Source organism: Myotis yumanensis, unplaced genomic scaffold, assembly GCF_028538775.1.
Source record: "Myotis yumanensis isolate MYYU_CA2020_CCGP unplaced genomic scaffold, mMyoYum1.0.hap1 SCAF_11, whole genome shotgun sequence".
Lineage (NCBI taxonomy): Eukaryota > Metazoa > Chordata > Mammalia > Chiroptera > Vespertilionidae > Myotis > Myotis yumanensis.
The window spans coordinates 24,322,218-24,336,440 of NW_027223762.1; the positions used below are offsets into that span (position 1 = coordinate 24,322,218).

The 14,223-nt window shown below is 53.4% G+C and overlaps 1 protein-coding gene across 1 annotated transcript in view; it reads left to right on the forward strand.

The window, feature by feature from the left end:
• Positions 1-13,732, forward strand: part of EPAS1 (endothelial PAS domain protein 1) — a 77,123-nt gene extending 63,391 nt beyond the window's left edge. Inside the window, exons 7-16 of the mRNA XM_070429140.1 lie at positions 862-968; positions 4,083-4,230; positions 4,836-5,050; positions 6,140-6,324; positions 6,864-6,974; positions 7,722-8,212; positions 9,174-9,300; positions 9,540-9,657; positions 9,961-10,134; positions 11,537-13,732. Of these exons, the coding sequence (XP_070285241.1) occupies positions 862-968; positions 4,083-4,230; positions 4,836-5,050; positions 6,140-6,324; positions 6,864-6,974; positions 7,722-8,212; positions 9,174-9,300; positions 9,540-9,657; positions 9,961-10,134; positions 11,537-11,688 (1,828 nt within the window). The 3' untranslated portion in view covers positions 11,689-13,732. The remainder of the gene's footprint in view (positions 1-861; positions 969-4,082; positions 4,231-4,835; positions 5,051-6,139; positions 6,325-6,863; positions 6,975-7,721; positions 8,213-9,173; positions 9,301-9,539; positions 9,658-9,960; positions 10,135-11,536) is intronic.
• The last annotated feature ends 491 nt before the right edge of the window (positions 13,733-14,223 follow it).

Here is a 14,223-nt window from a genome sequence, read left to right on the forward strand (position 1 = left end):
CATACTTGCCTTTTCTCTGTCCGCTTTCCATCAGAAACAGACACTTTACAGGAGGAAGCGAGGCACAGTTAGGACAGCCAAGCCGGTCTGTGTTAGAGCTGCACGTTTATTGGAGAATGTAATGAGGAGGCACGTTTCTATGGCTGTGGTTTTATATTTCTTCCTCTCCGTACCTCCTGCCCTTCTTCCATTCCTTGAAATTGGGAGGGACAAGTAGAAGAACCCATGGAAGGCAGGCCCATGTCCAAGAGGGATGTGAGGTTACTGGGCAGGACAGGAGGAGAAGCACCCGGAGGAGTGAAGCTGCAAGCACAGCTGGGGTTCTCCCTGCCCCAGGTGCAGCCTCACTCTGCGGTTCACACACGGGCAAAGGTCATCTCCATGCTGTTCCCCACTTGGGGCCACGTAGTTTTCACTTTTCATTTATATCCCCCTCTCCTAGAATAAGCTTGACCTAGTAATCAGGAGGTCCTGGACACGTGTGGACATCGGCAAATTGTCTACTCTCCCTGAATCTCTACTCCCTCATCGGCAAAAACTGGGAGGTGGGGGTGAAAGCATGGTTGTTGGAGACTGGGCATATGTGTGTATTAGGGCTGGGGGTAGGAGTCCCCTGAGGAGCTGCCTTTCCTTCCTCCCCAAACATGACTTCAGGAAGGGCAGGAAGAGTGGAGGTTGGGCAGACCACAGCTGCAGGTTGACCACCGTGTGTTTTTTGCATGCATGAATGGTGTGACCAGGAAGCCTGTAGTGTTTTCATCTGAATGTGTACATTTGACTTACCTTGAGGATTTAGCTCCTTGAGCCCCTGCCCACATTCATATGGTGTCTCTTCCCCACATGCTTTCTTAAAAATTTCAGAATCACAGAACTGATTGGTTACCACCCAGAGGAGCTGCTCGGCCGCTCAGCCTACGAGTTCTACCATGCACTGGACTCGGAGAACATGACCAAAAGTCACCAGAACCGTAAGTTCCTGGAGTTCCCCATGTGGCTCCCTTGCGTCTGTGGAATTTGGCCTTGAGTGGGGTGTGACTGGTGAGGCAGGAGAAGACCTGGTCACCTCCCTTACAGAACCACTGTCTTATGCAGCAGTAAGATGTACCCTCGGGATGGTTAGATTAGAATTTGTTTTTACATGCCCTGGACCGGAATTGAACCCCGGACCCTCCAGTCCTTGGGATGTCGCTCTATCCACTGAGCCAACCCAGGCAGGGTCAGGATAGTTAGAGAACCAAGGCTGCCACTAGTCTATATAACAACTTCATGCAAATTAGACAAAGGACCCTTCCTCCAGGGGGACACACCCACACCAAGCCATGTGGCTTAGAGAGTAGAAGGTGGGCTGAACCTCATTCCCCATCTCTGCTGAGCGCCCTTGCAGATGGAGGCCACAGTCTGCACAGCCTATGGAACAGCCCAGTAGAGGGTAACTGAGACATGTAGTCACCTTGGGTTATGTGTTCTAGAAGTAAGTGCACCCATTCAGAGAAGAGGAGGGCTGGGGAAGTGCAGAAAGGAGAGGATAGGGCACTAGAGTTGGACGCCTTGAAGGAGAGGGGAGGATGAGACAGAAGGAAGATAGCAGGGCCCAGCTTTGAAATTGCAGCTGTGGTTCCAGCCTGCACGTTGGGGTTCCTCATGCTTTTCTGCTCTGTGACTGTCCCTGACACTGGGACTCAGAGAACTGGGCTCTGGCCCAGCCCCCACAGGCGCCCCAGGGCCAGGCTTCCTGGACCTCCCCTCCTGTAGATGAAAAACTGGGGAAAAAGTCCAGCTTTTCTCATCAGTCAAGGGTGAAGTCAAAGCAAGGACAAACGTTAAGTTTCTGGGAATTCTCGGCAGACAGTATTATACTTTATCTTCTGGGTGGGAAAATAGAGGAAAGAAACTATTTCCAAGGTAACAAAAATGATGACTTCTCTCTAGGCATATAAGAAGGATTTTTTTTTTAATCTTCTTTTTCTTAGAAAAGCTTTGATTCATATAAAAAGAGCTGGGATAAAAGTTTGTCACATCAGTTTTCCGCTGACTCCAGGGAAAATGTGCTTTTTATTGAATCTGCGTATTTAAGCATTAGGCACACGTAAAGGTAACTCACAGCCCAAATGGAAATCACAGGCTCCCTTCCTCCCCTGGTGGAAGCAAGTCAAGCAGCTCTGAGCTCAGAGGCCTGTACCCAGCCAGCAAGCCCAAATCCAGCACAGGGAAATCTGCCTCCGCCTGTCTCTCTCCCTCGCTGGGTTTGTGCAAATATAATCGCACCACAGACCCACACGGAGGCTGTGAAATAGCTCGAGGCCAGGTTTGAGGCTGGTCCACGTTGACACACCAGCACCCTGAATGTCCGCAACCATATATCTTAGCCTGTGAGTGCTCACGTTTGAAATTGCTGGGGAAGCTCAGCCCTCAAACCAGATTCGGATAATTGAAAGCCATCGTTTCCAAATGGATTAGTAATTTATACATTGTTAGTCTCCGAGAGGAGGGGCTGGGGGGTTGGTTTCTCTTTGTTGTGTGAGCACATTTTGTGCTCTTAGGAAAACAAGATTAAAGGTCATAAAAAGCCTATCTACCAAGTAGCAGGCCCCGCGCACGCACGGAGGCTGGCACTAATGAGCAGATGATTAGAAGGCGGGCCTAATTATATTCTACTGACAGAGCAGGCCCTCGCCTGCAATCGCTAGAAATGCAGTTAAAAACTTTGCTCGCTGCACCATTTCATCAAGAATAAGAGCCCTGAGTTTTGTCTGCCTTAAGAGCCGTCTAAATAAGTTAACTCCAGCCACTTGAAATTGTGCAAGAATCGTTTCACTGCCACAGGGGAGCCTCAGTGGCGCAGATAACGGGAAGTCAGGGGAGGACAGAGTTATTTCTTTTGCTGAAGAGCCCACGACAATTCAGGACAGGAGCTGCCCATATGATTGACTTTGGGGAGGAGGTGGCTTTTCCTATAGAGCATTTGTCAGTGACATTCAGTCCACATTCTTGCACCTAATAAGCCAAATTTGGCCCTCAGTGCAAACAGCTGTGGTAGCTAATAATGATTATCTCATTACTATAATTTTTATCGCATCCCCTTTTGCGGGTGAAGAAACCAAAACCAAGAGAGAGTATTCTTTTCCCCAAGTGCCCAGGCCAGCAAGATCTCCTGGTCCTTCCCCTATGCCTCTCCACTTCTTTGCGATTTGGGGTTGTGTCTGAAGAATGAATTCCCAAGGAATAGAAGTAACTGGGCAGTTCAGGAAACCACCAGAAATTCTAACATTAAGTGAACTTTTGTTTAAAGGGAACTATTGATTCCTTTTTAATGGAAGCGGATAGAGCATTCTGGACTGGGGAGGAAGACAGTCTGGGATGTGGGACCCCTTCCCTACTGTCTTTATACCGTACGCACAAAAGTTAAATGAACATTTAGAACGATCTGGAATTGGAAAGATGTCTTAAGCATGCAGCCTCGCTGGGCAGCTGGAAAGAGGAGTGGGAAGGTCTTATCATGGTTTTGAAGAGGCTGAGTATAGGCTGTGTGTGTGGCGGGTGAGGGGCAGGGGTGCAGAGGGCAAGCCCTTACCTCTGCCTTTGCTATGGGTCACACACCTTCTGTGGCCCTATGGTGGCAGGCCTGACAGATGACCTGGAACAATCAAGCATATCGTTTAAAAACTATTTATTCACAGGCTTTTAGTATTGGTAGTGGGTCTGCTCCAAAGGGCTACCCTGAGGACAGGCTTTCTCCACACTGCTTGCAAGCACCCACCCCCAACCTGGAGAGCTTGACAGAGGCTTCCCCTGGGGCCCTGTGGGGGGCTCCCTGGGGGAAAGTAGGACAGAGCCAATGGGTGAGCAGACTTGTCAAGGAACTGGCAATGGGCCACTTCCTCCCTTGGACAGCCTTGGGCAAGTCATGTAAGCCCTCTGGCCCTCCTCTCCCTATATTTAACACGAACAGTTGGGTGCAATGATCTCTAAGCTCCAGTCTTCATGGTCTGGTGCCTAGTCCTGCCCATTTCCCCAAAGACTGCCCTCCCGTGAGGTCTTCAGCCCCCCAGCTCCCGGACCTCAGGTTCCTTCTCCTCCCATAGTGTGTACCAAGGGCCAGGTGGTGAGCGGCCAGTACCGGATGCTGGCGAAGCATGGGGGCTACGTGTGGCTGGAGACGCAGGGGACAGTCATCTACAACCCACGAAACCTGCAGCCCCAGTGCATCATGTGTGTGAACTACGTTCTGAGGTGAGTGTGGGAGGGCCAGTGGGGCATGGGCTGTGAGCTCCCCACACTGAGGATGGCAGGCCCCGGAACGCCCAGCCTCTCCTCTCCGCAGGCTCTCTGTGAGCTCTCTGCGGTGCGGGTCCTCAGGACCCAGAGGGCTTCCATGGATGATGCAGGAACAGTGGGTCACTTGGGACTTCCCCTTTCCAGTGCTTCTCTTCCCCTTTCCCTAGTCTCTCATCTGTGCCATGCCTCTGACCCACGTGGGGAGACAGACAGAACAAAGTCATTCCTTGATAAACATTTTGTCACTCTGTAGCCCCTGGGAAGAGAGCTGGGTAAAGTCATTGCTGGAGTGAAACATACAAAAATCTACAAACCCGGGTACACCATGCAGTGCCTGCCCATAAAGCAGGATCCAAGACAGACTCATAGTCTGAGGGCACTCTCGATGTTGCAGCCTCAACTCCAAATTCTATTGTGTGGTTCTTCAAAACATGACGACAGAGTGTCCATACCCACGCATTTGGCTGAGAGGCTCAGCCGTCGGGGTGTCCCTGGGTCTGCGGGACAAAAGGATCTCGCCAGAAACGTGGCAGGTCTGACGCACCCTCTTGTCCCCTCAGTGAGATTGAGAAGAATGACGTGGTGTTCTCCATGGACCAGACGGAATCCCTGTTCAAGCCGCACCTGATGGCCATGAACAGCATCTTTGAGAACAGCGACAAGGTGGCTGTGTCTGAGAAGAGTCACTTCCTGTTCACCAAACTGAAGGAGGAGCCGGAGGAGCTGGCCCAGCTGGCCCCCACTGCGGGAGATGCCATCATTTCTCTGGACTTCGGTGAGTGCCCCTCCACTGAGCTGGGGGACGTCGAACTCTCTTGAGTGGGGGAGGTTTTTATGGTCACAGGCCTCCCTGGCTACAGCTTTTCCTTAACCAGCGGCACCCTGTTCCTTCCCCGAGTCTTGCTAATTATCTGTTAGTGGTCAGACTGGTCTGTACTGGATGCAAAAAAAACAATGCATGCACCTGGCACAGAGTAAGAGCACAAAGTGCTGAGTGGGAAGGCGGGGGTGGGGGGGGGGGGGGGGCAGGTTGCAGGGGACTGCCTGGAGGAGTCACATCTCCACCACAGGGGCAGGAGCCTGCCATGACAGCAAGAGAGCTGCTCGGAGGTCACTGGCACGATTTCACAGCGAGGGCAGAGCTTCACCTGGGCCTTGAGGGACAAATTGCTTTTTGGGAAGAGGGCTGAACTGAAATAATGTTGGGAGAAATAATTCCAGAAAAGATTCAGGCCCAGATTTAGCCCCCGTAGGCACTACTTCTTTAAAATGTGTGCGTGTCTCACAGGGACTGAGTCCTTGTCGCCACAGAGAGAGTTTTCAGGCCTCCCCGATCCACACTGGAAGCACCTTCACGTGTCCCGGGGGCCCTTGCTCCCCATGTGGGACCCGCAGCCTGGCCGCGCTGCTGAAGGAATAGGTGCAGCACCTGTGCCCGCCCTGTTACCTGTGTCCCCGAGAGGCCACGTGAGAAGCACCAGAGGATCATAGAGGACAGTCTGGGACGAGAAGGCTCGCCGCAGCCTCCGTTCACTGAGGCTGACTGCCCTCTGTCCTCTCCTAACCTCTCATCTACATGCTGGGCTGCTCTTCGAGGAAGAGCGGCTCCTAATTCACTTAGTCTCTGACAAGTAAGTGCTCCAGGAGGGGGTCCCCTTGAAAGGGAGCCGGTACATTGAGCCGGAGCCCCAGTTAAAGGCCCCTTTGTCCCAGTCAAGCTTCCAGGGCTGAGGGCCCAGCCCAGGCATGACTTCCAGAAGCTGTGGGGATTTCTCGTGCATCCTTTGGGCTTTTCTCTGTCCTCGGGGGTTTTCCATGGACCGGACGAATCCCTGTTAACCAAGCCAGACGCTTGTCTCCACAGGAAACCAGAGCTTTGAGGAGTCATCAGCCTATGGCGAGACCATACTGGCCCCCAACCAGTCGTGGGCTGAGGAGCTGAGGAGCCACATTGCCCAGAGCGAGGCCAGCCTGCCCGCCTTCACCATGCCCCAGGCGGCCGCCCCGGGGGACACCAGCCCCAGCGCCACCAGCAGCAGCTGCTCCACGGTGAGTCCCCTGGAGTGAGGTCACGGAGAGGGCAGGCTCCTCCTCTGGCCACTGCCATATGGCTGGTCAGTCGGACAGAAATACTGCCCTCCTCCTACTCAAGTTATGCTAGAGTCCTGTAGAGAGGTGGTGACACATGCCTGCAGGTACTCCAGCTGTTTGCTTGCTGTCAGTATCCAGCCCCGCCCCCACCTAAATGACAAGTTCCCAGAAGGCAGGGGCTGAGTGGCACACAGTTTTGAGCCCCCAGCTCTGTCCCTGCTCAGGGCACAGACCTGTAGTCTCCAGAGCCCTGCTGGCCATGGCCTTTATCCCACTGGCTCCTCAGGACAGGCTCATTTGATGAGGTGACTGAGGTGCAGAGAGGTTGATGAATGGACCTAATTCACACAGCTCACAGGGAATGGCCCCTCTACAAGTACTTGTTGGGTGGGACGGAGTTGGCCTGTGGGCCTAAGAATGTACTTCTCCTTCTACCTTGGATGTTGGGGAGACCAGTGTCATACTCTTGACATAGTCACTTCCCTCCTGGCCCCCAGCCCGGCAGCCCTGAGGACTATTACACGTCTCTGAATGACGATCTGAAGATGGAGGTGATTGAGAAGCTTTTTGCCATGGATACAGAGGCAAAGGACCAGTGCAGCACCCAGGTAGGCAGCCACGGAGAAGTTGGGCTGGTGTGCCTGCCAGCGGGCGGTGGAGAAGGCTCAGGCCCGGTCTTGCAGCCACACCCCTTTGTGACAGAGACCAATGGAGATGCTGGACCATGGTCCCTAATGGGATGAGGGTGCAGGGAAGTGGTGCCTGTGGAGGTCCCTCCTCCCACTTCGCCCTCTGCTTTACCTATGTCAAACCAGCTCTTCTACCTGTAACTCTCACCTTGTTTATCTCCTACTCACTGAGGGAGCTCCCTTAGTGCACACAAAGACCAAAGCTACGACTGAATGTTTCTTCAAAGAAGCCCAACATTTAAAAAGTACATCCAGATGTATGAGACTTTTATAAGCAAAGGGAACATTTACTCCCTTCACAAAGTTAGGAGTCTTTGAAATACTATTTTAGTTTAAATGCATTTAAAAATGATATCGGAGCCCTGGCTGATTTGGCTCTGTGGATAGAGCGTCGGCCTGTGGACTAAAGGGTCCTGGGTTTGATTCTGGTCAAGAGCATGTATCTCTCTGGCCCAGGCCCTCATTGGGGCTTGTGCAGGAGGCAACCAATCAATGTGTTTCTCTCTGTCTTTCCTTCTCTCTTCCACTCTCCCTAAAAATCAATGAAAAAATATCGTTGGGCGAGGATTAACACATAAAAATAAAAATGATACCAGAATCAAATTTTTATTTGCATGTAACTTTACAGGAAAGCATTTATTACAGAAATGCTCTGTGTCTCCTCAGCTGGATTTCAATGAGCTGGACTTGGAGACACTGGCACCCTACATCCCCATGGACGGGGAGGACTTCCAGCTGAGCCCCATCTGCCCCGAGGAGAAGCTCTCGCCCGAGAACCCGCAGTTCCTCCCGCAGCACTGCGTCAGCACCATGACCAGCATCTTCCAGCCGCTGGCCCCCATGCCCGCTGCCGGCCCCTTCCTCCTGGACAAGTACCAGCAGCAGCTGGAGAGCAAGAAGACGGAGCCTGAGCACCAGCCCATGTCCTCCATCTTCTTCGATGGCGGGAGCAAGGTGTCCCTGCCATCGTGCTGTGGCCAGGCCAGCACCCCTCTCTCTTCTTTGGGGGGCATATTCAACACACAGTGGCCCCCTGATCCACCCTTACATTCCAGGCCCCCCAAGTGGCCTGGAGGAGATCAGCACGCGGAGGCTTTGGGGATATCGCCGTCGGGGCCCCCTGTCTCCTCCCCGCAGCTCTCCATGTTCAAGAAGAGGTGAGTGGCAGTGACCCTTGGCTGCTTCAGCAAAGGCTTAGCTGAAAAGGGAGGGGACGGGGGAGCCCACTGGGGGGTGATCTGGGGCTCAGAGAGACTTCCTGCCCCATCACCAACCCCTGCTCCACCGTGGCTGGTCCTCCAGTGAGCCCTGCTCTGATCCAGGTGCTTAGGCTGAGAGGAGTCACCCCGAGGTCTGGGAGGCCTCGAGTGCAATGTTTTTATCAGAGCGGAGGGGCCCAAGAGGTGACTGAGGACAGGAAAAGGGAGAGAACTAGCTTGTCCCCCCTTGCACACCCATCTCTCTCTCCCCAGAGCACCCTAAAGCACCTTGCTTACCTAGACTTCATTACAGAACACAAAAAGTTACCTGGGCAGTGGTCCTCCGTTTCCTCCTGGAACCCTGGTTGAGAAAAGTAAAAAGATGCCCATGCCTTTCGGACGTCCAGCATTGCCTTCCCTGTCCTCCTCCTCCTCCTGGCTCCTTCAAATCTTCCCAGCAAGCTCCATTTCCACCAGCTGGGAGCTCCCGGGCTGAAGCACAATAGTTGGCATATGACCTCCGCTCCCAGGGCACATTAGTTACACTGCCCTGGGGCATGTGCCCGTGAGAGAGCAGCCTCACTCGTCCGAGGGGGAGCAGCTTGGCAGGGAGAGGTGGGACAGAAGAAACCCTCCTAAAGACTGATGCCACCCAGCTAGGCCGCTGCACCCGCGGTCAGGCCTGGAGGCTGCCTGGGTCCCGCTGGGCTGGCGGCACATGTGAATTGAACCGTTGGCATCTCGGCAGGGGGGAGACAGGGGAAGGGCAGCGGAGTGCAGCTCGGGCCCGAGGCCCACACCCTTCCTCTGAGCCTCTGCCCTCTGGGTCAGACGTATTAGTTCTGGAAGGGCCCTCTGAAGGCCCTGCATGGCGTGGGGCTCCAGACCCCCTCACGGCCCACTCTCTTGGGCTTGGCAGGTCTGCAAAGGGCTTCAGGCCTCAGGGCCCAGACGCGATGAGCCCGGCCATGGTAGCACTCTCCAACAAGCTGAAGCTGAAGCGACAGCTGGAGTATGAGGAGCAAGCCTTCCCGGACATGAGTGGGGTGAGCCATCTCCTGACTGGCGCTGCCTTGGGTCAGGCTGGGCAGGGAATCGGGGCTGAGAGCAGAGGGCCCAGCTGGCAGGCAGCTCTCACTCTGAGGCTCAGTGGCCAGCCAGGGGCAGCAGGGCGGGGTGGGGCAGTGGCCTCTCAGACAGCTGCTCTGAGGCCACCCACCCCGACTCAGTCTGAGGACGGGTTCTCTGGCCCTCTCCCCTCTACATCTGCCCCTCTCACCCCCAGGGGGACCCTCCAGGAGGCAGCCCTTCACATCTGATGTGGAAAAGGATGAAGAGTCTCAGGGGCTGCGGGAACTGCCCTCCGATACCTGACAAGCGGCTGAGCGCCAACATCCCCAGTGGTGAGCAGCAGGCTGGGCCCCCCTGGGATCGGGTGGCGGTGTCTGCAGGTGGAAGGGCTCGGCGGGGGGGGCGGGCACTCAGGGGCACATCTCGGTTCTTCCACCTGCCATACCATCCCTCCTTCCACACACACAGCTTCCCCTTTCCACTCTGGCTCAAACTACACCGTCAGGAGCCTGAGCTTCGAAGCCCGGGGGCTGGCTCTGAGCACCTCTGTGAAGGCAGGGAGGGTGCTGGGGGCATCACTGTCTCTCCCCTCCTCGGGCTGGCACTGCCCTCACACTCCAACACGGATCTTTCAGATGAGTTCACCCACAATCCCACGAGGGGCCCGAGTCAGCCTCTGAGACACCTGCCACCACCACAGCCACCGTCCGCCATGAGCCCCGAGGAGAGCGCCAAGAGCAGGTTCCCCCCGCAGTGCTGCGCTTTTCAGTACCAGGACTACAGTCTGCCCTCGGCTCACAAGGCGGCAGGTGGGTGCCCCAGGGCCTGCAGCCTCTGTGCCAGCGTCTGCGGTGTGTGGGAGGGGCGAGGGCCAGGGGGTGGACATCCCAAGGCGGCCCATCTCCGCTCAGCATGACTTGCTGCCCTGAAAGGCCGCTACCGTAAGCAGTGCAAGCCCTCCTTCCCAGAAGAGTTGCAGCAGGGGCAGGAAGGCCATCTGCCTACAGGGCTTTAGAAGGAGCCTTACAACAATCAGGTGACATCCAGGGCTCTTTGGTCCAAAAAGCCCGCAGTTCTTCATGCTGCTGAATTGCCTCATGTCCCACTGGCCTCTGGGGCATCCCGCTGAGGACATGTACGGGAAACATGCTGCCGGGGGCTCTGGGAAAGGTCACCCTGCTGGCCCTTCTGGAGGGTTAGTCACCTGGTGCCTGCCCTCGGTCCTGGGCCTCCGTAGTCAGTTACCGTCTTGGGAAACAGAGATGTTGTCACAAAAGATTGCATAAACATAGTTAGAGGATGTGGTAGAACATACCAGACCCCTGCCCTCAAAGAGGGTAATTTCCTCAGCACTATGGTTTGGGGAGATCGCTATTCAGTGCTTCAGAACCCAGCCTCCAGCGCCACCAGACAGCCCTGGGTCTGAATCCCAGCTGTACTCTCCCAGCCACGCCTTTACGTGGGAGGTTTGCATTCAGTAAATAATAACTGGCATTGTCCTGCCGACTGTGAGCCCAAGAGTTTCCTTGAGCCTTAGAAATCAGGGGGAGACTATTTCTGACAGCACGTACAAGAAGGGGGCTCCAGAGGCCTGAGACCCACCCTGTCCGCAGGGAGTGAGGTCCAGGGGACTAAGAGAAGGGGCCCAAAGAAGGGCTTCCAGGCTGTCCTCGGGTCCCTGGGCCTCCTTCCGGGGAAGTGGGGTTTGGGTGCTGAGAGATTCCCCTTTGCTCCTCCTTGCAATGTGTGTGCATGTTTTCGCACACATGTATATGTACATGTTTGTGCGTCCATGAGTGTGCAGGCAGCAGCCGGTTCAGAATTCCCTTTCCACTCGGCCTTCCCTCCCTGTTGCCAATGGGCGGTGACACAGGTCAGGCTCTTCCTGATGTCTCCTCCTTCAAGGCCAAGAAGCCTTTGTGGGCTCCCTCCACACAACACCCTCTAGCAGCTGCTGTCTGCACCGCACACTTTCTCTCTCCCGTGGGGCTCAGCACCCCACCTAGTGATAGGGGTCCACCTGGATAAGATTACACTGAAGAAACAGAGTAAAGTCAGGGCTGCCCTGTCCGTAACCCCGAGTCAGAAAAACTGGAAAATGCCTCTTGCTCTCCGCAGTGCCCTTCTCATCCCTGCCAGCCTCTTATGGAAGAGAGCCTTTTCCGGATGTCCGGTTTGGTTTTTAAAATACGGTACCAACCATTCTTTCAGGTATGGCAAGCCGGCTGCTCGGGCCCTCGTTTGAGCCCTACCTGCTGCCCGAATTGACCAGATATGACTGTGAGGTGAACGTTCCTGTGCCAGGAAGCTCCACGCTCCTGCAAGGAGGGGACCTGCTCCGAGCCCTGGACCAGGGCACCTGAAGCAGGGCCTCCCGCCAGGGCAGGTGTCTCTGCCAGGCCATCCGCCAGCTTCACTCTCTGCATCTATTTTTGCAACTAGGTATCTCTAACACCAACACACTTTTTACAAGGTGTACTTACCTGGCAGACTTGCCCAGGTTACCACGTAATGGCCTTTTCCCGAAGATACTCACTTTAGTATCCATATTTTTAAAGTACACGATTGTTTTACCTGCTGTGTTTTACTCTGTCAATGAAAATGTTCTTAAATTTTGTAAGATTTTTTCCCCCAACTTCAATTGCTTCTAATTTATATTATCCAGAGGCCTCTCTCTTTCTCTCTCTCTCTCCTGCACACACAATATTCACACTAACAAGTTGGGTGTCTGTTTGTAGGGAAAGCTTTGGCTCCATTGAACTAAAAAGATTTTGTTGTTGCCAAAGAGAAAATGATTTTTGCTTTCCAAGCTTGATTTGTGGCCTTGCTCCCTCGCATGGCCCTTCTCCTTTAAGACTAATCACTATAGTGGTAATTCCAGCCTTTTTCAAAAGCCAACTCTTTGCTCTAATTTTGATGACTTTTGGTGAAAAATAAGAAATGTGAAGGGTGAAGTCCAGTGTATGTGCTTATCTGTGAGAGTTGCACAGGGAGGCTTTTCCTAAACTGGTGTTTTCTTCTCTCCCCAACCCCCACATTCAGTGGATTTTTTTTTTTAATTATTATTCAAAACCGTAACTGAGGGTTTTTTAAAAAATTTATATCTGGGTTAAGTGTTTATCATATATATGGGTACTTTGTAATATCTAAAAACTTAGAAACGGAAGTGGAATCCTGCTCACAAAATCACTTTAGATCTTTTTAAGCCCGTTCCTGCCGACACCGCAGCATTGTACAGCGCCCCGGGCCGTGCTAACACTGCTCGAGTTGCTCTGTGGGCTCTTGCTTTTGGGGTCTGCCATGGCGTGACAATCCATCCAAGGAGTGGAATCGTTAAGTGGGAGCATTGCGAGCTGTCTTTTCCTCATGTCCTCTGTGTATTATGTATGTATGTATATATTATTATTGCTGCCAAGAGGGTCTGATGGCGCATCGTGGGTTAAGGGTGTGGGCTGGGTAAATCCAAGGGAGAGGAAGTGCTTTAACTTTTCTTAAGGTCTTGTTGCTGGCCCTTCAAGTGCACTGAGCTATGTGACTCTAATGGGCTTTCATGTGGCGCATTGGGATATTTCTAAACCTACCCTGAGATGGTTTAGAGGGGAATTCACGAAAGGAAGGAAGGATACAGAAACGGGGTAATGACCCAGGCCATGTCTTCCCAGCTGACCACCTCGGAGCACACGGAGCTGGGCTGAGAGAAGGGCAGCCGGTGCTGACCAGCCTGGCCCAGTGCCCTTCCTCAGATCCCCCTGCAAGGCCGTGGTGCGGGGGCCCCCACTGACGAGCAGCAGGCAGACCTGGGGACAGCCCAGCCCCAGGCCCTCCTGGGTCTGTTTGTCACTCGAAGTGACTTGTATAGGTAGGAAGCACTGGAAATAGTGTTCTCAGAGCACTTTAACTCACTGTGTAAGAGGGACTACACCTTTGGTTTCTAAACACCAATCACGTAGAACTCACCTGTCCTGGACACAATGAAGATGTTTCTAGAAACACACACCCAAAGCACAACAGGCCAAGCATTGGGCCAGCCTGGATGGACTAATTGTCAAAACACAAATCTAAGTTGTATGAGAAATACTATCTACTCAGTGTGTTGCCCAAATGTACGTAAGCACCACAGCTTTGCCCCGCGTGGCGACAGAGCACGGAGGGCCACGGCCAGGTAAACGGGTTGGATTCCTGTGTGCGCTGCCTCGGCTGTGAAGGTGGCTCAGCCTTGCAGTTTTACTAAAACACTCTGAGAAATATTCCGAGCTTCAATATTAACTTTACCTGTCAATGTAACGATTTCATGTACATTATTATTTTGTTGAATTCCTACTGACATTATTACTGTATGGGAGCTTAACTTTATAAGGAAATGTATTTTGACACTGATATCTTATTAAAGTATTCTGATCCTACCCCGGCTGGTGGCTCGTGTTTCCTGTGGATTTGTGATGGGTCACCCCGACAGAGAGCGAAGGATTTATTAAATAGTTTCCCAAAAATGGACATTGGCACTGACCTTCGGGAGACAAACGAGGCCAGCCGACAGGAGGATGGGTGAAGGGAGGGAGACTACTATTAATACTTGGCAACTGCTGAGACTGAAGGCCATGTTACCCCGTCCATGTTTCTATCTGCCACTGGCCCTTTTTGTAGCCAATGGGAGGTCCGAGGGGAAAAGGCAGGTCCCTGCTTTCAGGAAATGACATGAAGCACTTGGAGAGCCCAGCCGGCCTGCGTGTGTGGACACTCTGGGCTCTCGCAGTCAGAAAGGACTTCAGTCTGAAGGTGGCGGGGGCTCAAGTGGGGACTTCCCAGGTAGAATGTGACTGGGAAGGGCAAAGAAAGAAAGAAAACAACAAAAACTCAGCCAGAGACAGAGCACAGTGAAAGCTCCAAATTGGAGATGC